Source organism: Telmatherina bonti, assembly GCF_933228915.1.
Source record: "Telmatherina bonti genome assembly, chromosome: 24".
Taxonomy (NCBI): Eukaryota; Metazoa; Chordata; class Actinopteri; order Atheriniformes; family Telmatherinidae; genus Telmatherina; species Telmatherina bonti.
This window is the reverse complement of record NC_136633.1, coordinates 14,787,177-14,811,409: the sequence shown is the minus strand read 5'-3', so window position 1 is coordinate 14,811,409 and position 24,233 is coordinate 14,787,177. Positions and strand designations below refer to the sequence as shown.

The following is a 24,233-nucleotide window of genomic DNA, read 5'->3' as shown; positions in this document are numbered from 1 at the left end:
CTGCCGAAGAAGTAGGACTGGTAACTGGCTAGTGATAATAAAACATTTTCTTATCAGCTGGATAACCTGGGTCTGCTAGCTCACCTGATATTTACTGCTTCGGCAGGATAGCTATCACGTGACTGATTACGACAGAGAGTTTCCGGCTTAGATTAAATAAATAAAACAAAAAATGTTAGCATTATAGGTTAATTAAGATATATTACTGTTACAAACGTTAAGGAAAGCAAAAAAAATATTTATATATAAAAAGAAACAAATATTTTACATTTCTTGAATTTCCCCTCGGGGATAAATAAAGTATCTTTAATTTGATTAAAATATCTTAACTAAGTAAAAACGAAGCTAAATGCAACCGGATTTCTAATTCGTTTAATTCTTTATTTGGATTATTTATTTGTGTTTTATACACAGACATTAATGTCTGGTTTTTTATACAGTTGTGCTCATATTTATTCATACCCTTTCATTAAAGAAGGAAAAAAAAAACAGCTGCCTGTAAAATAAGCTGAAATTGACTAAAGTAATAATAAGTAAAAATGTTATGAAAATCATTACATTATTTTCTTATTCTGGTTCAATAGAATTTTTTTTTTTTTTTAAAGCAAACAAATAAGATAATTTATGGTATATTATATCACTATAAACTAATATTTTGTTGAACAATTATTTAATGTTTCCGCAACAGTCAGGTATTTTCTGTTCCTCTCAGTCAGACTTCTGCACCTGGTGACAGGTATTTTGTCCCACTGTTCAACAGAAACGTGCTCTAATTTGTCCAGGACCAATTTGTTTTTTGTTTTTTATTTTCTTTCTTCAACTCAATCAAATGAAAAAGCAGTGTCTTATATTACAAAATTATATTTTTACGAATTTTTAGTTATTGTTCCTTTTTTAAGTCTCCAGTTATTTGAGTGACTGTTGTAAATTCAGCCTTTTCTTTCACGAAAGGGTATGAATACATATGAGCACAACTGTAGGTATTAAAAGCTACTGTTTTAACAAGATTTTCTTGAGTGATGTAATTTTTTTTTTCTTGAAAATCTAACTAAAAACATTTTCAACGTTACTGAATATTATATTATATTATATTATCATTATGTATGTTGTTTCTTGTGTTTTTTTTTTAATTGCCTTCTTCATACTTAATGCTATATTGACTTAATATCTATCTAACACAATTGGGTAAACTGTCTTAACATCAATACTAGTTTTCAGTCCTTACAGCTTGAGCTGCAGTGATATTTCAGTCCACATTCAAGTAAGATGTATAATGTATTTCTTTTTTTTTTTTTTTTGTCGATGCTGGAATATTAAGTATTCAGTTTTGCTATTACTTTAGTTTTTTTGTTTACAAAACCGCTTTAAAATATGCTTTATTTATTTTTCGATTAAAAAAAATAAATTGTGGCAATTTGAATGAAACTCGACTTGACCGGAAGTGCCCTTTCCCACTCTGTCCGGCTTGATGTCGGTCGGTAGGAACTAAATAACATGATTGGAAGGGTCCCATGTTTCTAGCCAATATTTAGCAATGAACCATCTTTAAAACATCGTTGCACTTTTACGTGTGGTATTTCCTCCTCTTTGTATTCTTACTGCGCTTCCGTCATTAAGTCGGCTTCATAAATACACCTCGGCTGACGAGTATAAACCTGCAAACGGGACCGAACATGTTGAAGTATTAGGGATGTGTTGAGTTTATGCTTGTTTGTTGCTACGCAGAACAACCGGACATCTGTATTCTTTTCACTCCATAGAAACCAAGAGGTGTAGCCGTGGCGGTCAAAGGGCGGAGTAATTCGGTTATAGCATTTTTTAGGGCGTATAGGGAAGTTATAATACACGGCGAGCAGAGAACAAGCTGTTCGGGAACACATAAAGGATTTGTCACTTGCAACATGCCAGGGAAGAAAGTCTGCATCGTTGGATCTGGAAACTGGTAACACATCTGTGGTTTTGGTGCATATTTCAACAACAGTAGCCTTCTTAGTTTGTCGCGGTATGAATATGTGCTGTCTGCGTTTAACTGAACGTGGATTAAGCTATGTAAACCCATTGTAGTAATAATCTGATAGGCCTGTCTTTACCTGTATCATACCAGAGAGCGGAGGGAGCTTAAATGAGCTGCTACTTTTCATTCAGTCCATTTTCTTCCTCCATATTAGTTTTTAAATCAGCTTAAAAGATCTGTGCTGCAAGAACATAAACACACCTTCATTAATGCTCAGATAAAATGCTAAACATGCCATCATGATTGTGTTTAGCCTTTTAATTACACTTACAGAGTACCTATGCAATGCTGGAGAGTTACTTTTAAAGCTTTTTTTTTTTTTTTTTTTTTGTGTGCAAATTTCTGCAAATGCAATGCTTTATCTCAGGTTTACTCTATGGATATCAATGCTTGGTTTTAAACGTTTGCACAAATGCCCAGTTTAGTTTGAATGTACCTGATTCAATGGCTTACATGTGTAAAATGTGTGTTTTTCTTTTTTCAAATTTCTCTTCCAGGGGTTCTTCCATCGCCAAAATAATCGGGCACAATGTCAAAGCCTCCAACCGCTTTGACCCAATAGTGAACATGTGGGTTTATGAGGAAATGATCAATGGGAAGAAGCTCACAGAAATTATCAACGCAGAACATGAAAATGTCAAATACCTGCCTGGCCACAAGCTGCCCAAAAATGTGGTAAGTTTCAGGATTAGCGGCATTATCTCTCTATTACACCAGTGTGCAGAGGTTATGCAATTCACCTCTGCAATCTTTAAACAAAGTGTATTACACTGATAAGATAACTTGGATAACTTTGACACACATATGTGTGTTTATATCCCTTTTCTGTGTGATTGGAAACCCCTTGCACTCATGAAACCAATCCAATCTCCTTAACTTGTACTATCTCATGGAGGAAAATATTTGTTTAATTTCAAATGTGACTTTGATTGTCCTACAAACCATCAAATTAAACAATATATGTCATCTTAGATAAGCATAAATCCATTCTAGAGTAATACAATTGCCCTTTTTTATGGCTTTATTTCAGTTTTATTACCTGTTACTGCTGTAAATTGAGCAAGTAATTATAACCTTTGTTATTATGAAAGGGCATGTGGTCATCTCTGAGCTTCTTCAAGCTCCAATCATTAACAGCAGATAGCATTGTTATCGTACTTACTTGGTTGCGTAATCGTCTTCATTTACCTGTCCTAAACAGCCAACAAATGCTCCACATTGCTTTTCATGTGCAGGCAAAAGGAAATGTTAGGTGTAAAAATGGAAAAAACTGTGATAGCAATACATTTCTGTCAAGACATTTATAGCACGCAAAGTCACAAATTATATAAAGGTTTTGTTGTAACTAAGGTTTCTCAAGTTCTTGCGAGATTTTTCTTTAATTTTTTTTATGCAAAACTTCTCAAGGTCTTTGAGATTCATGGGTTATCTCACACCCACAGTAACTTGTGGCCTGTTCAGCATATTAAATTAAGAGAAATTGTGTATCTTCAGGTGCATTTTGGATCACTACCAGGTCCATTTTTGTATACTGTATCTGTAATTCCTTCTACTTATTCACTATCCTGCTGACTGACACAAGCCCTGCATCGAAGACACAGAGATCTTTTCATTTCATGAAATTCTGCTCCCAGTTAGCTCCAAACAACCTCTAAGAATTCCACAAAAATCCATTACATTTTGAGTTAAACCAGTACACAAAAGCATCAAGCTTTTTTCTGCTGCTAAGTTCTTCACCTGAACTTTGTTGTTCAGATGCAAAATTTTCCTCTCAACCCAGAACACTACAGCTGAACTCATAACCAGTCCCTTCCCAGCAATGCTTAGCACAGTTCGCCGAGTTCTCCTGCTCTTCTTTTTAACTGCATTATTTAATTAAAACATCCTCTATGAAAACACTTTATCTCCGTCTAACCTTGTGGATATCATCCGTCATACTTTTCATCGTTTTTGGCATCTTGTTTGACAAGTTGCTAGTGTGTGAAATTTCCATCACATGATATTGCTGAACTAAAAGAAGCCCTAACAAGCTTAAAGAAAAGGGTTAGAGTCTTTGATTAAAGTTGAGAAATTTCACATTTTGGTGTCTTAATAGTTGGTTCTAGCACTGACTGTGTTGATGCTCCTATCAGGTCGCTGTTCCCGACATCACAGAAGCCGTGAAGGGAGCCAAAATCCTTGTCTTTGTGATCCCGCACCAGTTCATAACCAGGCTGTGTGACCAGATGAAACCTCATGTGGCCGAGGGAACCATCGGGATATCTCTGATCAAAGTAAGGTTTTTTTCTTGTCTGCTTTTTCTTAGAGCACAAATGGGGAAAGTTCAACTTTTCAATTCAACTTTATTTGTATAGCGCCACTTCACAACAATGTTGTCACAGGGCACTTTACATACACGAATCAACATACACATCAAGCCAATTCATACATATCCTATAATAGAAACCAACTGATTGCATCAATTCATGACTTCCATCCAATCCCCCATCCTGAGCATCAATTCATGACTTCCATCTAATCCCCCATCCTGAGCATCAATTCATGACTTCCATCCAATCCCCCATCCTGAGCACGTATGCGGCGACAGTGGGAAGGAAAAAACTCCCCTTTAACGGGAAGAAAACCTCCAGCAGAACCCGGCTCAGGGAGGGCAGCCATCTGCCTCGACTGGTTCGGGTGGAGACGACAGGAAAGACAGATCAACATGTACAGCTGCACTTATTCAGGAAGACCTGTTGTCTCCTCACTTTGGATCATGTTTTTTGCAAGCAGCATCACAAGATAGGACATAAACCTTTTGAGCTGTTACTGTCTGGCAAACGCTACGGGACACTAAAACCAAAAACGAACTGACTCAGAAACAGTCTTTATGCTCATGCCATCAAGGCACTAAACACTGCACGAGTGTCCATAAACCAGAACTCATTACAGTGCTTTTCCATTATGTGCTAAATATGTGTGGTTGATAGATGTAATGTCTCGTGTGTTCTTTTACTTTTGCATTATTATTACTACTTTTTATATTTTTATATGTTTATATTTTTGTACATTTACATTCATTTACCTCTGTACTTCATAACTTTATACTTTTTATATTTTATATAATATTCCTTTAAATAAAAAGCAGCCTCTTTGGGACGTTCCACACATTTCAATTTCGTTGTGGTCGTGCAATGACAATAAAGACATTCAATTCCGTTCAATTCAATTCAATTCAATTCAATTCCATTCCATTCCATTCATCCTTTGCTGAGCATTTGAAAAGTCCTTTGCCATGTGTTTCCATCCAACCTAGAGGTTCTCTTACTGTGTATTTTGTTGTCTTCCAGGGCATTGATGAGGGACCAGACGGACTAAAACTCATCTCAGACATCATTCGAGAGAAACTGGAGATTGAGGTCAGCGTCCTGATGGGAGCCAACATTGCCAACGAGGTGGCCGACGAGAAGTTTTGTGAAACCACCATCGGTTAGATGCTGTATTTTGTAGCAGTCTGATGCATGTGAACCGTTGTATTGTGTTAGTCATCACAGTGTCACTTCCTGTATTTAGAAGACTGAGTCATGCTCTGTTTCTTTCTGTTTCTGTATTTCAACCAGGGGCTAAAAATGAAGCAAATGGCCTCATATTCAAAGAGCTGATGCAGACTCCAAACTTTCGAATCACAGTTGTGAACGAATGCGATACAGTGGAGCTGTGTGGGGCCTTAAAGGTAGGCCCTCGCGGGTAAATTTCAACCTGTTATGTCGCAGAAATGTCCTCCCTAATGTCAAATCTTGCCTCGAATTTACAGAATATTGTCGCAGTCGGTGCTGGATTCTGCGACGGCCTCGGTTACGGAGACAACACTAAAGCAGCCGTGATCAGGCTGGGTCTGATGGAGATGGTCTCCTTTGCTAAGCTGTTCTGCAAGGGCAAGGTGAGCTCCCCCACCTTCCTGGAAAGCTGCGGCGTCGCTGACCTCATCACCACCTGCTACGGCGGACGAAACCGCAAAGTCGCAGAGGCCTTCGTCAAAACATCCAAAGTGAGTTGGCAAAGAAAAGATGGCGTCAGATGTAGCCACTTCACTTGATGAGTCATTTTTATGCTTGGGAAAGGGACAGACAAACCAGCGCAGGATTTCACCTTTTTAATAAACACCAGATTTCTCATCGGACACAAGTGAAGATCAGTGGCAGTGATTGGGTAGTTTCTCTACGATGATGCAATACTATTGGTGTCTGATTGCAGAAGAGGAAATTAAATGATGAATTATAAAACATGTGTGTATAAGATCATGCTTCTTTGTCTTTTTCTGCAGTCAATCACAGAGCTGGAGGCAGAGCTGCTCAATGGCCAGAAGCTACAGGGCCCCATGACCTCAGCTGAGGTCTACAGGATTCTGCAAAAGAGGGACATGGTCAACAAGTCAGTTCACTCCTACTTGCATTAGTTCCTCCTTAGCCTGAATGACTTAGTGTAATATGATGCAGACTATTAAATGTGATTATTTTCAGTAAATAATAAAGAAAAAACTAAGAAGAATAACAGGGTTTTTATGCAGATGTGAAAACTTTTGCAGTTATTTTTTCAAATTATTTCCCAGTTTATTGTTGTTGTTTTTTTTTTCCTCTCAAGTATAAAAAAAGAAATTGAGGTACACTAGTGTTTCTAGGCTATTCTCCTTTTCATCTTATCTAATGTAATTTAGTAATGAAAATAAAGAAGAATCAACTGATAGCATGTGCAGTGCTCGTCACAGAGACTTCATTACAACGAGGAAAACTTTGATCTGTCTTACCGTTTCACATTTTAATCGTTGCCGTCTCTATTTCTTTTGTTTTATGTCATTTACAGTCATTATGCACAGTTAGACGTTTTCATGACTGATTATAGGTTTGTGGCTCAGTTAATAGCCTTAGCCACTGAGCACTTAGCAGAGCGTTTATCGTACTGTAGCAACTTGTCAGCTTCAAGTTGCCGCAGCCTTAAAGCATGCTTCTTTGTCATTGTTTTATTTAAATTGGGCCTTACAGAAGTTTTGCTAACTTTCTCCACCTCACTATATCATCTGCATCCTCTTCTCTTAAACCTCTTTCACTACGTCCATAAATCTTCTCTTTGGTCTACTTATAGGCATCCTTCCCGGATAGCTCCAATCTTATCATTCATCTGCTGATGTTGTCACCTTCTTTCCTCTGTACATGCCAAAACCATCTTACTCTGGCCTCTCTGACCTTGTCTTCAGAACATTTAACACGTATTGTCGATCCTTTCCATCCTTTTTACTCTCAAAGAAAGTCACGCTTTAATCTTTGCTACCTCCAGTTTTACATCCTTTCTTCCTCGCCATATCCAAATCATACTGGTCTCACCACCATCTTGTAAATCTTTGTAGCCATTCTTGATGATAAATCGGGTAATTTAAGATTTGAAAAGTGTGGATTTTACAGATTAAAAAATGCACTGTAGAAAAGAAAATGCATGGCAACCCTGTATTTAGATATTTATTTTTACATGTTGAAGATGCTGAGCTGTTTTTCTTCATCCTGCTCCCAAGTAGACATTTATTGCTCCAACAAGCAATTCCAAAAGTTTAGGCAATAAATCACATTAAAATAATAGTATATTAGATCACAACAACTTGGAGCACAACAACATGTAATTCATAGCAACATAAAGTCTAATTAACCAAAAATAGAAAAGACAACAGGAGCTCTGTGAATTTGCTTTTAATCAAACTTAATTTTTCTCCTCCATCAGGTTTCCTTTGTTCACAGCGGTCTACCAGATCTGCTTCGAAGGCAAGGCGGTGAAGGAGTTCATCACTTGTCTGCAGAACCACCCGGAGCACATGTGACGTGATCAGTCTGTGGCTGCTCCTTTAATTGCTACAAACTACCACTAGAGGGTGAAAGAGATTCATCAGAGAAAGCAACAACACAAGAAATATTAACCGCAGCACTGAAAGGTCATTTTTATTGGTGGCATTTCATAATATCCTGCAGTATATTTTTATTTTTTTAATAATATTTTTTTTGTGAAATGCTCCATTATAATGAAAGTGTTTGATAAATTTAGAGATAGAATTTAATACTTACCAATCTTTTTGACCAGTGGCAGGGATTAAATCAGCATCTAAGTTCAACCACTAAACTTTAAATATTGCCAAAAGTGTCCTAATTTTTGTTCACTTTTATATCACTACATAAGTGTGTTTGTGATCTGATAATTTCAACTTGTGATATTTTTAAAAAAAAAAAAACAATCTTTGTGTGGAGTTGTCTTTGTCAATAAAACTAATACAGAATAAACTGAAAATGATGTTTTCATTGCTTCAAAAACAAATCTGTCCACAAAGTTTCAATGCATGTAAGCTTCAGTTGTTAGAAAGAAGCGCATCAGATTTCCCAACTGATTACACAGTCAAGACTTTAAACCCAATTTTCTCATCTTCTTTAAATAAAAGCTTATTATAGAGGTAAATTCATTTTACAAAGTTGCTTGTTAGATTCTACTGGAAATCTAACAGACTGAAACTGATGCCTTAGATAGCCAGAGTAGCTATGAAAAAGCGGATTATAGAACAATTGCCACTCTTGTTCCTCCATTTTAGCTAAATGATCTCCTCTCCCTGAGCCGTCACCTTATCGTGGTGGAGGGGTTTGTGCGTCCCGAAGATCCTAGCAGCTATGTTGTCGGGGGCTTTATGCCCCTGGTAGGGTCACCCATGGCAAACAGGTGTCTAGGGGAGGGACCAGACCAAGCACGGCTCATAGACCCCTATGACGATGACAAACCTGAGCATAAATGTTCCCTTGCCCGGACACGGGTTACCGGGACCCCCCTCTGGAGCCAGGCCTGGAGGCGGGGTACGAGAGCGAGCGTCTGGTGGCCGGGCCTTCGCCCATGGGGCCCGGTCGGGCTCAGCCCGAAAGGGTTACATGGGCCCCACCTCCCGTGGGCTCACCATCTGCGGGAGGAGCCGTAGGGGTCGGGTGCAATGTGAGCTGGGCGGCAGCAAGGGGCGGGGACCCTGGCGGTCCGATCCCCGGCTGCAGAAGCTGGCTCTAGGGACGTGGAACGTCACCTCTCTGGTGGGGAAGGAGCCTGAGCTTGTGCGCGAGGTTGAGTGGTTCCGACTAGATATAGTTGGACTCACCTCGACGCATGGCTTGGGCTCTGGAACCAGTACCCTCGAGAGGGGCTGGACCTTCTTCCACTCTGGAGTTGCTCATGGTGAGAGGCGCCGAGCAGGTGTGGGCATTCTCATCAGCCCCCAGCTTGGTGCCTGCACGTTGGGGTTTACCCCGGTGGATGAAAGGGTACTTTCCCTCCGCCTCCGGGTGGGGGGACGGGTCCTGACTGTTGTCTGTGCTTATGCGCCGAACAGCAGTTCAGAGTACCCACCCTTTCTGGGGTCCTTGGAGGGAGTGCTGGAGGGTGCTCCTTCTGGGGACTCCATTGTTCTGCTGGGGGACTTCAATGCTCACGTGGGCAATGACAGTGAGACCTGGAGGGGAGTGATTGGGAGGCATGGTCCCCCCCCTCTGAACCCAAATGGTGTTTTGTTATTGGACTTCTGTGCTCGTCATGGATTGTCTATAACGAACACCATGTTCCAGCATAAGAGTGTCCATATGTACACCTGGCATCAGGATTCCCTGGGCCGCAGTTCAATGATCGACTTTGTAGTCGTATCGTCGGACCTGCGGCCACATGCCTTGGACACTCGGGTGAAGAGGGGGGCGGAGCTGTCAACTGATCACCACCTGGTGGTGAGTTGGCTCAGATGGTGGGGGAGGAAGCCGGTCAGAGCTGGCAGGCCCAAACGTGTTGTGAGGGTCTGCTGGGAACGTCTGGCTGAGTCCCCTGTCAGAGCGAGCTTCAACTCCCACCTTCAGCAGAGCTTCGAACATGTCCCGGGTGAGGCGGGGGACATTGAGTCCGAATGGGCTGTGTTCCGTGCCTCTATTGCTGAGGCGGCCAGCCGGAGCTGTGGCTGCAAGGTCGTTGGTGCCTGTCGTGGCGGTAATCCCAGGACTCGTTGGTGGACACCAGCAGTGAGGGATGCTGTCAAGCTGAAGAAGGAGTCCTATCGGGCCTTCTTGGCCTGTGGGACTCTGGAGGCAGCTGATGGGTACCGACGGGCTAAGCGGCATGTGGCTTCGGCCGTTGCCGAGGCAAAAACTCGGGCATGGGAGGAGTTCGGCGAGGCCATGGAGAAAGACTTCCGGACGGCTTCGAGGAGATTCTGGTCCACCATCCGGCGGCTCAGGGGGGGGAAGCAGTGCTCCATCAATACTGTGTACAGTGGAGATGGGGAGCTGCTGACCTCAACTCGGGACGTTGTGGGTCGGTGGAGGGAATACTTCGAAGACCTCCTCAATCCTACCAACACGGCTTCCCATGAGGGAGCAGAGCTGGTGGACTCAGGGGTGGACTCTCCTATCTCTGGGGCTGAAGTCGCTGAGGTGGTCAAAAAGCTCCTTGGCGGCAAGGCCCCGGGGGTGGATGAGATCCGCCCGGAGTTCCTTAAGGCTCTGGATGCTGTGGGGCTGTCCTGGCTGACACGCCTCTGCAGCATCGCGTGGACATCGGGGGCAGTACCGCTGGATTGGCAGACTGGGGTAGTGGTCCCCCTTTTTAAGAAGGGGGACCGGAGGGTGTGTTCCAATTACAGGGGAATCACACTCCTCAGCCTCCCTGGTAAGGTCTATTCAGGGGTCCTGGAGAGGAGGGTCCGCCGGATAGTCGAATCCCGGATTGAGGAGGAGCAGTGTGGTTTTCGTCCTGGTCGCGGAACAGTGGACCAGCTCTATACCCTCTCTGGGGTCCTGGAGGGGGCATGGGAGTTTGCCCAACCAGTCTACATGTGCTTTGTGGACCTGGAGAAGGCATTCGACCGTGTCCCCCGGGGGCTCCTGTGGGGGGTACTCCGGGAGTATGGGGTACCGGACCCCCTTGTACGAGCTGTCCGGTCCCTGTACGACAGGTGTCAGAGCTTGGTCCGCATTGCCGGTAGTAAGTCGGATTCGTTTCCGGTGAGGGTTGGACTCCGCCAAGGCTGCCCTTTATCACCGATTCTGTTCATAACTTATATGGACAGAATTTCTAGGCGCAGCCGAGGGGTTGAGGGGATCCGACTTGGTGGCCTCAGGATTGGGTCCCTGCTTTTTGCGGATGACGTGGTCCTGTTGGCTTCGTCTGGTCGTGATCTCCAGCTCTCGCTTGAGCGATTCGCGGCCGAGTGTGAAGTGGCTGGGATGAGAATCAGCACCTCAAAATCTGAGACCATGGTCCTCAGCCGGAATAGGGTGGATTGCCCTCTCCGGGTCGGGAGTCAGGTCCTGCCTCAAGTGGAGGAGTTTAAATATCTCGGGGTCTTGTTCACGAGTGAGGGAAGGATGGAGCGTGAGATCGACAGACGGATCGGTGCGGCGTCTGCAGTAATGCGGGCTCTGCGCCGGTCTGTCGTGGTGAAGAAGGAGCTGAGCCAGAAGGCGAAGCTCTAGATTTATCAGTCGATCTACGTTCCTACCCTCACCTATGGTCATGAGCTGTGGGTCGTGACCGAAAGAACGAGATCTCGTATACAGGCGGCTGAAATGAGTTTCCTCCGCAGGGTGGCCGGGCTCTCCCTTAGAGATAGGGTGAGGAGCTCAGTCATCCGGGAGGGGCTCAGAGTAGAGCCGCTGCTCCTTCGCATCGAGAGGAACCAGTTGAGGTGGCTCGGGCATCTGGTCAGGATGCCTCCTGGACGCCTCCCTGGTGAGGTGTTCCAGGCACGTCCCTCGGGGAGGAGACCCCGGGGAAGACCCAGGACACGCTGGAGGGATTACATCTCTCGGCTGGCCTGGGAACGCCTCGGGATCCCCCCTGCAGAGTTGGCAAATGTGGCTGGGGAGAGGGAAGTCTGGGCTTCCCTGCTTAGGCTGCTGCCCCCGCGACCCGACCCCGGATAAGCGGCAGAAGATGGATGGATGGATGGATGGATGGATCACAGGTCTGACTGGTGAAACCTTTGATATTCTTACAGCTGTCTGTCTCCCATTACTGTTTCAATGTAGTTAGTCTGCATGTCTGAGTTACCTTATAATCAACCTGTCTTCAAATAGACTCATGAAAAGTATGTTTTATATAAATGGAAAAGCAGAAAACTGATGACATTTGGTTGCACTTATGCTAATGTACAATGTATACCTTCTAATGTTGCTAAAAGCAAAGCAAGTAAGTTAAATTTAGAAGTTAAAACTAAAAAAGATGAATATAAGCTTTATTACAGTTATGAAACTACATTACTTTCAACTAATTGCTAGCAGCCTACAGAGTGTTAAACAGGCTCATGGCAAGACTAGCATGCTAATGTTTCGTGTTTTAATTTAGTATGTTAGCATTCCTCAAAAAAGAATGAAACAAAAAATAAAATGGCTAGAGTTTCCACATGGATATGTGTGTTTCTATGCTTCACAACTGACAGAACACATATTGATTTGGTTCTTTGACTGCCTCAGCTGCCATAGATGCAGATTCAGTCCCAACTGCTTCCATAAATTACAAACAGGATACACAACAAATTGGCATCCATCCCTTTTTACTGGGAGGGTGAAAAGGGCTGTAGAGCAAATTTCTGATCCTCTCTTTTGTCAGACAGTCTCAAAATTTATTAATTACCTGTTTTTCACAAACAATACTTCTTTTGTACATTTGATTGTGCAATATCTTTTAGTATGAAGTTCACTGTATAATGTTATGTCAGCAACTAAATGTTTTAGCAGTAAAAAAATGTCAATATAAGATGTAAGAATAATTTTCTTTTATAAAAATTTTTGATATTTAGCAATTTCCCCATTCGTTGTACTGATTTGAAGACAATGCAATCAGAATGTACCTATCACTTTTTTTTTTTAGTTTTTTATTTTTTTAGTTTTTATTGCATTATCTTGCTAGAGTTGAAGACCTTTCTTTTTTTTCGGATACCTCAGCCTGGAGTAACAATGCTTATTTTTTTGGTTACACTGAACAACTCTTGCATGCAAATAACCTTATCTCCTTCTACATCCCATATTGGCTAATTTTCAAGGCTATCTCCCCCTGCAGGCTAACAGGTCTCTAAGTTCGTTACCGTCCAGAGACATCAAAGGGTTGAGTGGAAAGCTCGAGCAGGGTGAGATGGAGGGATGCACAATGGTTCAGGAAGAGTCTGCACAGGTTCCCATGGGAGAGTTATGTCTCACAGGTCGATGTCCTATGCAGCGAGATGGCTCCTCTCCTCTCCGAACAGCAACTGTCATCGGTTGGGTTTTCATGCAGACCTGAGACCCTTGTCATGGTTTGACACAAGCCTAGATCTTCTGTTTCAAAGAGAGGGCCCACCTTTAGATGAGACACAAGCTTGAAAGAGGGAACTTAATCACCACAGTAACGTTGTCTGTTGCAGACCCATTTGCACTGTCCTAAAATAAAAGGTACTTTGACTGCAAAGAATGGCAGAATAACATCATGGAGTGAGATTGGTGCTGTTTACGATTTCAATATACAGTAGTTACCTGTGTTTTTGACATTTTGATAGCAAAAACTTATGAGTTTTCTTTTAAGCTGCCCTCAGGGAAGGTCTTAAATTAAACCACAGCAGAAACAGCATCTAATCCTCATCGTATTATTCAGCGTCTGTTATGATCGTAGTCCAAAAACAATAAATTCCTCAACAAGTTAAAGTAAGTTCTAAATTGAAAGTAATGAAATACAGCTTTTAACACTACTGAAGCTGGTTGATAAATAGGAATTTGTGTTTTGAACAGGAGTTACAATGTGTCCACTTGCTATAGGAGAATTAGTTTGCATAAAAACAGTTAAAGGTCAAGTCAGTGAATATTTCCCAGGTGACAGGGATGCTGTATTTCTGATGAGATGTGAAGGTGGAGGCAGCAACATGTTCAAGAAATTCTTCTGGAAAAAAAATGACAAATGTTTCAACTAAATGTTAAACATTTTGAAGGGTTTTACTGCATATTTGAGGTTAAGACCAGAACTAGCAAAAAGAATCAAAGTCTTACATCTTCCAAGAAGATCCTTCCCATACGTGAGCGGGAAATAGTCAAATTTCTGGATTGCAATCAAAACTTAAACTTATCAGTGTATTCACTAACCAATGTGTATGCATAGTTATTTAGTGTTGCATCAGTTTCCCTTTAATGACACTTTTTAATGTTTTGGGAACTGAGGATTCTTACAGTTACAGCTCAGAGTACCTGTGTTCATTTCTGTTCAGTACAGTATTTCACATACTCAACAGTGTTGTTGTTTGACTCTTCTTCATGATGCGCCATCATTTTTTAATATGAGATCGATCTGGCCGTCATGTAGGTCAGTTAAGCACATGTAAAATAAAAGATGTCACTTCCAGTATTCTAATATACCTCCTAATAAGCTGAAACTTCTTCACACTCCCTAAATTTTTCATCTTACAGATGTTGAAAGACCAAAGTTCTTCACGATATTCATTCATTCATTCATTTTCCAAACCGCTTAATCCAATGAAGGGTCACGGGGAAGCTGGAGCCTATCCAAGCTGTCTATTGGGCGAAGGCAGGGTACACCCTGGACAGCTCGCCAGTCCATCGCAGTCGTCATAATATTGCATAGACAAATAATGTCATGGAACTTATCAATGATTATTAATGAATTTCTGCCAAAAAATATGCGCAAAGTGCTGGACTGTGACTCCTCCTTGCCTAAAAATACTATTTTTGGTGGATACTCCTTTTATACCCAATCTTGGCACTCTGATACACTGCAATCAATAACAGTGCATTAAATATTTCAAAACGATATTTGATCATTGGCCCGACTGCTAAAAAGATGGCTTAACAGTGCCAACACTGATTAAATCTTCATTTCATTCACTGAAAAACAAATGTCAACACATTTCATCAGGTAATCCAGATGTGATTTATGAGCTGTAATGGGACTGGGCTGTTATTCACAGTTGGCTTATCACACCTGTGTCTCCCATGGATGAATGTCTCAATTGTAGATCAAAACTTTTCCCCTGAGCACTAAAAGGTTTTATTATTTAAATATCTAGGCCACCCCAGGCCAGAATGCATGGTTCACACCGATAGATTTATAGCACCCTGAGACGTTTTATGACAGTGTGAAACCTCACACGTAGACTAATAGATAAGTCATCATTTTTTTTACCTACGGGCAAACAAGCCTCTGCGTATTTTTGTTTTGTTAAAACTATATGTCTGTTATCTGTTTTCTATATCTTCACATGTGGATTGGCTACTCCATTTGTGTGTGTGCTTTTGACACTTATGGGTGAGAGTCTATCCTACATCCTCAGCTAATTACAGGCCACTGATCTCGTCAGCTGTCACTGCCACACTCTTTTTACATGTCAATGACAGCCAAATGGGACCTCATATCCTTCCTCTAGCTCATACAATGCTCCCATTGAAGGCATAAGAGGCAGAGAGACAACCGAAAGAGTAAAAGCGGAGGTGGGGGGTGATGCTACTTCTCATCCCAGCTGGTGTTGGTGCAGTGGTGAAGGGCACTGAGTCTTGTTCATGAAATAAGGACCACTCCCTCTCTCCTCTTCTTTTCCTTCAGCTTCGCTCGGTCTTCAAGCTTTGTCTTCGTTGTCCTTGCTTCAGCTTAATGCTATGCACACATGCCTCCTTTTGTGTTGGCCTCGTGGTTAGGTGAAAAAGAGGAGTGGGAGGCCGTGAGGAGGAGAGGGGGAACAGGGATGGAGGAGAGGGCAGTGGTGCTTTTGCAGTCTGAGGGGAACAGGAGAAGTTGGCAGGTAGCCTGGTTGTGGCATTGCATACAAACACTGGGTGAAAACACAAGGTCTGTTTGTGTATGTTTGTTAGATTGTCCCATCTTATTACCTCAAGAGTAGTGGAAAAAAATGGCATGAGACAGCCATAAGATATGTTTCTCCACTCACTCCCTCCTAACAGCCATTGATTCTTCGAAATAGCCAGGGGATGGAGAGATAAATGGAAAGCTTTCCACCATGGGAAATTATGGACCATAAGTCAAGGAAATTACTTCAGATTTCAGAGTTAAAACTTGGCAGTACACTCAGCTTTGTTTGATGCTTTGAAAATTGTGAACTCGCCATTTGAATAAATGTTGCAGAAATCTACGAAGCTGCATCAGGAGACTAGCCATAATATATCACAACAGAATAGCGTTCGTCTGACTAGACAAAGAGCTGACACAGTCCTAGCGGGATAAAGTCTTTTCTGTTTTTTCTGTTATGCATCTGTTCATCTAAATCTCCTTAGATTGACCTCAGAGTAGCTTACCTCAGTGCAAACGCCACAATTCTCTCTGATTTGTGGAGGTTGATATCTTTACCGTATGTACCCTGCGTGCTTCCCCTGGGGTCTATGCTTATATGTACATAAAGATGCCTCTCAGGTCCGCTGATGTAAAACGGGGACATTACTGGGATCCCTGCGCAGCTGCAAATAACATTGATTGTGGCGTTCCAACATGTGCATGTAACGTGGACCATGAACAAAGTCACTTCCTGTTCCTCAGAGCAACTCTCCTCAAGGGGAAACTCAAACCAGTTGTTTCTTCAGCAGGACCAGGCAATGGGATCAGATCCAATATGTTCTCAAGTGTTATATATAAATTAGCTCTGGGCCTCTTAGCCATCAGATCATGCATGAGTTTACATCAGCACATTTTACATTGAATATCATACTTCTTTTTCATAAATTTATAACAATGTTCGTCCTTGACAGCCTAGCAGAACATCTGGACCTCTGGGACCCTCTGGTGTTTCCATTAGAAAAGTTTGCAGTAGTTTCACATTTAAAATTTCCCATTAAAGTGGGACTGAGGAGGCAGGTGCAGTGAAGGAGATTGAAGTACGGCAACATGCTGCTGACTTGACCGCTTTATGGTCTTGCTGGTCTCAACCGTAGCTGCAACTGAAGTGATCCAAAGGGAAACATTGTGGTTGAATAAGAAAGCAGCCAAATATGTCTGGAGGAACACAAGAAAACACTGAAATCAGGTGTTTTTTTTCATCTGTAAAACTTTAATCTATGTCTGCCTTCAAGGCAATCATAGTAATTCCTTGACCTCCCAAGAAAAGCAACTGTACCAATTGATTGTTTTAGTGACTTATATCATTATTCAGTCATAGATTGTGGGAAAATATTCTCACAAGCCAGATGTGCAGACATGAGGTTTTTCTATCTACTATTGCCAGTGCTATCTAGTCAGGCACACCATATTTTAGTTTTAACACACTGTCTATACCGTCAAATAATGCGGCTCTGTAAAATTGAAAGAATGATTTTAATAATTGTTGTTGTTATTATGGGCTTGTTAATCTATAATAGACTGTACATCTTGTAGGGTAAACATGATTTATACATCAACAGAAACTGCAATACATGGAGCTTATTGGTAGTGCACATGTATAGGGCACCCCTTCAAAGTATAGCGATTTCCATGGCATATATGGAGCCTGGCTGGACATGTAGACTTGAAGTGGGCGTTATAATAAGAATACTTTCTTAGATGTGCCTGCAGTTTTACTGTATGACTGAGTACAATAGGGCCCCTTAAAATAAAATATATCCCCTTTTTTTCTTTTTAAATCCATTCACATTGTGAACGGCCACTTCCAGACTGCAGAAAGTTTATCGTTCCTGCTGTGGAACTGAGGATCATGTTTATTTTCTCCAAATTTAGCCTTGTAGACAGCAGCATGAACCAAAACAGATGTCATGATTCATTTCTGATGAAATTAAACCCCTGATGTTTGCAACCTGACATGGGCTGTGGATGGAAGAGCTGCAAGAAAGAGTAGCAGGACCATCTTTACATATCTTTACGACCCATCAGGACACTACAAAGGTACAGCTGTTGAAGAACAGCTTAAAAGTAAAACTGCAAAGTTGAAACTGCAGTTATGTTTCGGTGTACGTAATGAACTTCCTATATGACTCCTCTAGTGCTGTTTCTGTGGTTTCATTTAAAAAGTAACAGAGTTTAGGGTGGATTAAATTGCAAAGATTTGACAAAGTGAAATTTTCTTACATTCACATAGCCAGTGTAAACTGGAATCAGAATGTTTGAGTAATGGTAACGTATTTCACGCCATCTTGCACTTACCAATCTTAACTCAGACCCAGCTTAACCGTCTTCACTCACAAAAAGCACAGCAATAGCAGACCTCCATGTTATGTTTGTGCTGCTTTATCTTTTCATTTTTTTGTTCTGTTGGAGCAAAACCTGTTTTCGTTGGAACAGAAAACGAGCGGTTAGCGCGCAACAGTTCTGCTGTTGTGTTGTGTTGTGTTTCCGTTACAAAGTTTCACTGCCCACTAGAGGCATGGCATGTTTCTGGTCCTATTAGCGTCCTACCCGGCACTGATATAGTTTCATTCCGCTGTTGTATAGTTGTTGTTTTTTTCAAATACACAAAGTGAAAAAAGTTTAGCGTTTTGTGTGAAAACAGGGTGTAAAAAGAGGCTTAAGCTTGAACTGATCACTGTGTCAGAGAGCCCCTTTGCATAGATCCTTTTCCATGCAATGGATTAAAATGGAACACAACTGATATACCAACAAGTGATCTTATAAAGTTAGCAATAGCAAATAAGTAGGTATTGAAGGGATATAGTTCTCAGCAGATCCCCTCCCTCCCCAGTTTCCATGTACCCTCACGGACAACCCAGAAATGTTTAATTCGAAAGGTCCTAGTGTGTTAAACTCAAAGGCAAGTAGAGTTAAAGGCTGTCTACATCAAAACATTTCAGTCAGTCATTTTCTGTCATTTTCCTTCTGTTGTCCAATTAAGGGTCATGGGGAGGCTGGAGTATATCTCAGGAATCATTGGGCCAGAGGCGGGGTACACCCCAAACAGGTCTCCAGTCCATTGCAGGGCCAACACAGAAAGACAAACAACCATTCATGCTCACATTCATTACTAGGGACAATTTAGAGTAACCAGTAAACCTAACATGCATGCCTTTGGACAGTTGGAGGAAGCTGGAGTACCAGGAGAGAACCCATGCATACATGGGGAGAATATGCAAACTCAGCCCAGAAAGGCTATTGCTTTAACCTCCCCCCAGCCAAGGCTCGAACCAGCGACCTTGCTGTGAGGCCACAGTGCTAACCCCTACGCTACCATGGTGCCCTCAAGTGTTTTATATGCTCATTTCATCAATGTACAGTTAAAGACCGTCTACCTCAAAGCATCTCAAGACATAATAATCATCCGGATAGCTATAAGTTTACACACCCCTGGTAAAAATATGCTATCATACATTGTGCATAATAAATCAAAATAAGCCTCAGTGTTTTACAAACTGTTGGCCATGTTTAGACCCTAATGGGGAAAAATACTCTACAGAAACAGCTTCGTCCCACAAGTGAAAGCATGGTTGCAAAGCAAAGTCCAACACTTCCTTAAGTCACTGCATGCATGCTAAAAGCTCTGACCCATTTCCTTTCACCCCTTAAATGTATATATGACTTTGTACTTCTCCACACCAATCGTTTCCTCAGTGCTCCAGCGGGGCTCTGACCTCTGACATGAAAGACTTGGTGCCTCTTGTCTCAAATGGATCCGGATGTGCCCCAGGTCAAGATCCATGTTGGAAACTCATCAGCCATTACCTTCCTGCTGCATTATCAGGATAAAAACACATGTTCATCAATGTACATGCTAAGGTGAATGGAGTTTTCTGCTCTTCTAAAGCAAACGGTAGTGAATGAAGTAGGAAAATAATGCAACAGCACATGATTTAAGCCATGTTCTTCAAAGAAAAGTGCACAGATGGTCATTCTCATCATGTTAAACATAACAAACTGCATGAGGCAGTCAGATTTCATTAGAAACCTGTAAAAATTCAAAGAAAAGCAAAGACATTTACAGTAAATAACTGTCTTATGGTTTATTTTTTTCCTTTAATAAATGACAAATCTACCTTATTAGTTGTCAAAATGAAAGGTCAGGTATTCTTTGATTCAAAGCATGTCCTTTTTACTATTAGATTAAAAGAATAAATCACAAGCCCCCAATTACACAATCAAAGATTTCCATTAAGAAACGCTGGTCAGTCCCATTATTACTTTTCTTCATAACATTTGATTGCAATCAGTCTAATACAATGCTGCTTTCTATCCAATTAGAACCTGACATTTATGTTTAATCTAATGTTCATAATGAAAATAAGACCCATGTTCATATTCTCCGCTCAAGATGGTTGATGTCTTCAAAGGTTTATTTTTCTCTTTTTTGTTTGTAAGATTCATCCATCATTTATCTTTCAGCTCGCCTCTGCCCAGCATCTTGCAGGCCTAATTCAGTCTCTGTGGGTGAACAATGTTTCAGTGCTGTGAGCTTATAGGAGAAGAATGCAACAACTGAATGGAATTACGAGAGAAATGACTGCATTAGCAAACCCAGGAATGCAGCCATGGGCTGATGCGAACCATTTGTTCATGGTGGTTGTGGATGACAAAACAGTGGGCGCTTGATGTTCAAGCTGAAGGACTTTTCACCCAAGCGGCAGGCTTTAATCTAACGCATTCTGCAAAAATCAAACACAAACATGACAAATTAACTAAACAATACATGAGTAATAAGGTTGATTTGACTGATTAAGTTGGTCCTTAGGTCTTGGATGGGTGGTGGCAAGGAATGCAGTTAAAAGAGAGCCCTGCAGAGAGGCCAATGAAAAGCAGAGTGCTGGTGGCTCCTGGTCGGCATAAAGAAGTCTTCTTGGCAGTAAAGCTGAGAGTCATGTGCCTCCATTTAAATGAGAAGGCAAGAAAGGAAAGAGAGGCAGAGAAAGAAATGCAGGCTGAGCTAAGAGGCTGGGGACTCAGCCAAGCCAAGACACTTGAGGAATGCAGCAGCAGCTCTCTCTTCGCAGTAATACCATTACAGTCACTGCTATCTGAGTCAGGAAAACAGCTCTGTGTAGTCAGCACGTCTCACAGTCAGTGTAAACAGATGACAGGTAAGTCAGAAATAATAAGGGGGAAACAGTAAAAGAAAAAAAAAAGAGACTCCTAGCAAAGTATAGCAGTATTTTGTTTGTTTCCCAGAAGATGCATCACATGTCTGCAAGTTGTTTGTGCATGTCAGCTTGGTGTTTTTGCACAAGTGAGCATTGTCTTTGTTTGTCAGTGTTTTTAAAGCTGTGCAAGTGCAAACCATGTGCTTTGCCTCCTCTGGCCCCGGCAGATAGTTCATAAACACAGGCCTGTCAGCAGCTGCTGGTGATGTAATGTGGAACTTCTCCTCACTCTCCTTATCCTCCCGCCCCACCACGCCTCCGTAGCTCCCTCCTGTACACTGCTACCACCTCTCTCCCTCCTTTTTGCAAGTTGTACTTGGTGTTGCTGCAGACTTCCAACAGTGGCAGCATAGATAGTGGCTATAAGTGTGTGTGTTTGTGTGTGGTTTCATTCCCCTCTGCAGCATTTGCAGAGAAATTCACAACAGCATGTTTTCATCTGCCATCAAAGAAGAGTCCACATCATCACTTTGTCTTCCTAACCAAAATACCAATGACTGTCTGGGAGCTGCAAACCTGTTTAGTGGAGAGGATCCGGCCAGTGCTGAGTAAGTTTGGATTCCTGCTTGTCTGTCATCTGATATTAAAAGAAGTTAAAATATCTTGTCATAGGCTGGGAGGAGTGAGCAAAGCCAAGGCACAACATGATGACACAGTGTATGCCAATACAAATTTGACCTACAACATTCTATGCGAAGCAAAAATTTGAAATGCAATTCAGTATTATGGCCCTTTTCTGACCAGTTTATTTGTTTAGATTAAAACAACATTATGATAGTTTGTATACTTTTAAACCCTAACTTTAGATTTTTGGAGCGTTTCAACAAGGCATTTAAGGCCTTAGGGATCTATTTGAGCTGAGTGACTGTGATGTAGCACACATCACTTTTGGGTTTGCTTAAGTTTAGTAAATCCAAAACCTCTGATTGTTTTAAATTTTCGAGAAAAACACATTTGCAGGATAAAATACAATAAACAGCCAAAACCCAGACACAGAACATAACTATGACAATGTGTTGTGCTAGTGGCAACAAATGCTGCATGCTTTGCATACATTTACTCTTCTTATGAGTAAAAGATGAATGCAATCATATCATTATCATTAAATAAGAGACCCTCTGAAATATTTGAGTTATATCTGTTATTTAAGGCATTGTACTAACTTCCTCTTTTACAAGTTTGAGACAGGATGTCAAGATACCTAGTCATGTGATCATTCTCACAAGTTACACGAAACTGAAAACATTTACAGGAGACAACCTATTTTATTTTAAAACTTGAATTAGCTGCTTACAGCCAAAACCAACATTTTTAAAGCTCACAAATGTTAAAGAAAATAACTGACAACAATTGTTGTTGTCAGTAGAATTAAATGTCTTAAGGCACAGAAAAAGAAGTAAATCAAAGTCATATTGCATATTACATGTTTAATATGTGGTCTCTCATTGAATTAACTAGGTAGATACAGTCAACAAAACTGAGCAGATTTATTGTCACATCACTGTTGAATGTGGCCACTTTTAGCTATTTAGCTAATGACAGTCACTCAATAACAAGTAAAAATGTTCATTTAATAGTATTCTTTTACAAAAATCATTTTGCCTTGTGACAGCATGATAATCACAAGAGTAATGAATAATATTTTTTATGATTAAGTTCATTTTAGCTAACATTAACAATAGCATGCACAGTAGAAAAACATTCCTATAGGTGGGATTAAAACCAATAATTGATTCACCCCTTACATTTACAGTCAAGGAATATCAAGATGTCCATATGAAAAGGTTTAAGTATAGAGTTTTTGTGCCAAACTCCTGTTTTCACAAATCAAAACAGTATTATTGCAGCGCTAACTAGCTGGCATCACTTAGTTATATAGATATATATGTGTAAAAGTAAAATTGAAAAAATAAAAGTAAAAAAAAAAAAGAAATAAATGCTTTGCCCCATTTGTTATAATCATCCCTTGAACAAGTCACATTACTGATTAGCTATTTCAATTCCCTTCGAAATTAATTAAAAAAAAAAAAGGTATGAGCCTATAAACAGGTGAGTTAGCTAGTTATGCTAGCTAATTCTACACAATGGATGGACCATACAGTTTGCTTAAAGTCATAAATTACTATTGAAACCACAAATAAATTTGTTACCTTACTGACTTTGGCCGTTAATAAGATAATTAGCTAAATAACATCATTATTTTAAATTTTATTAAAAGAAAATAAAGTTTTAACAGAAAATAAGACCATCCAAGTTTATTTTACTTATCCAATAATTAAAAAAACCCTTCTGTGACTTATAAAAAACATCCTTAATTTGCTTTTAATCATTTGGAAAAGCTACATGTTTTGCTCGTGCCATTAGAGATTAATTTTGTCTGCAGTACTTTTCTTGGAGAAAACACAATGGAGAACATTCACATGCACAAACACGCTGTTGTTTCTCAAGCTGTCAGTAGCCTGCTGATGAAATGCATGTGTTCTGTTGTCTGGTGAGCTGCCCATCGCATGATGCTCACATACCAAACTGAGAAGTGGTGCAGTTGTGTATTTTGATCATGGTTGGAAAATTCCTCTGCCCTCTCTTTGCTTGCAGCATCACCCTTGGGTCTTCTCAATATATTTTTTTTTATTTTGCTTTCTTTTATTTTTCCAAGTTCAGAAAAGAGTCATGATGCCAGCTGAGGCATACTGGGTTACAGTTGCCGGTCCCAAAACAGGAAGCTCAGTTCATTCTTTTCCAGGATGTATATTAAAGCATCCCACACATCTGGTAGGATAAGCACAGGGAATTGCAGGGACTCCCCTTATGAACAGGATGACGACATTGTAGTCATTGTTTTTCTTTTCTTTTTTTTCCCACCAGACCTCCAACCTATCCCTCCTCTTTCAACTTGCATTAAATTCCCTACAAAACCCTGCTGACTAAACAAAATTTAAAGTGGCTGAGACAAGTTGAAGCAGAATCTTTATCACTGAAAGTGTCAGAGAAAGGCTTTTTCATGTTAGCAGTTTGTTTCTCTTCATCTTGTTTGACACGGTTTTGATTGAAAAGTAACTGAGGTGTTTACTTTGTAAAACCTCAGAAAGAAAGTTTTTTTTTTTTTCTCATCTTTTCACCTGCACTGAATGAAGAATCAGTCATATTTGACTTGGCTGTTT

The 24,233-nt window shown here is 41.0% G+C and overlaps 2 protein-coding genes across 2 annotated transcripts in view; both read left to right on the top strand.

Moving 5' to 3' along the window:
* Window positions 1-1,493: 1,493 nt before the first annotated feature.
* Window positions 1,494-8,271, top strand: LOC306773945 (glycerol-3-phosphate dehydrogenase 1-like protein). Its single transcript, XM_079263894.1, has 8 exons — window positions 1,494-1,942; window positions 2,512-2,689; window positions 4,147-4,287; window positions 5,344-5,482; window positions 5,614-5,726; window positions 5,808-6,041; window positions 6,318-6,424; window positions 7,760-8,271. Exons 1-8 carry the CDS (start codon window positions 1,902-1,904, stop codon window positions 7,854-7,856), a joined length of 1,050 nt encoding a protein of 349 aa, XP_079120020.1. The 5' UTR covers window positions 1,494-1,901; the 3' UTR covers window positions 7,857-8,271.
* Window positions 8,272-21,501: 13,230 nt separating this feature from the next.
* LOC306774021 (nck-associated protein 5-like) overlaps window positions 21,502-24,233 on the top strand; it is a gene marked incomplete at its 5' end in the record, with an annotated part of 155,014 nt that continues 152,282 nt past the window's right edge. The window contains one exon of the mRNA XM_079263990.1: window positions 21,502-21,620. Coding sequence (XP_079120116.1) covers window positions 21,502-21,620 — 119 coding nt within the window. The remainder of the gene's footprint in view (window positions 21,621-24,233) is intronic.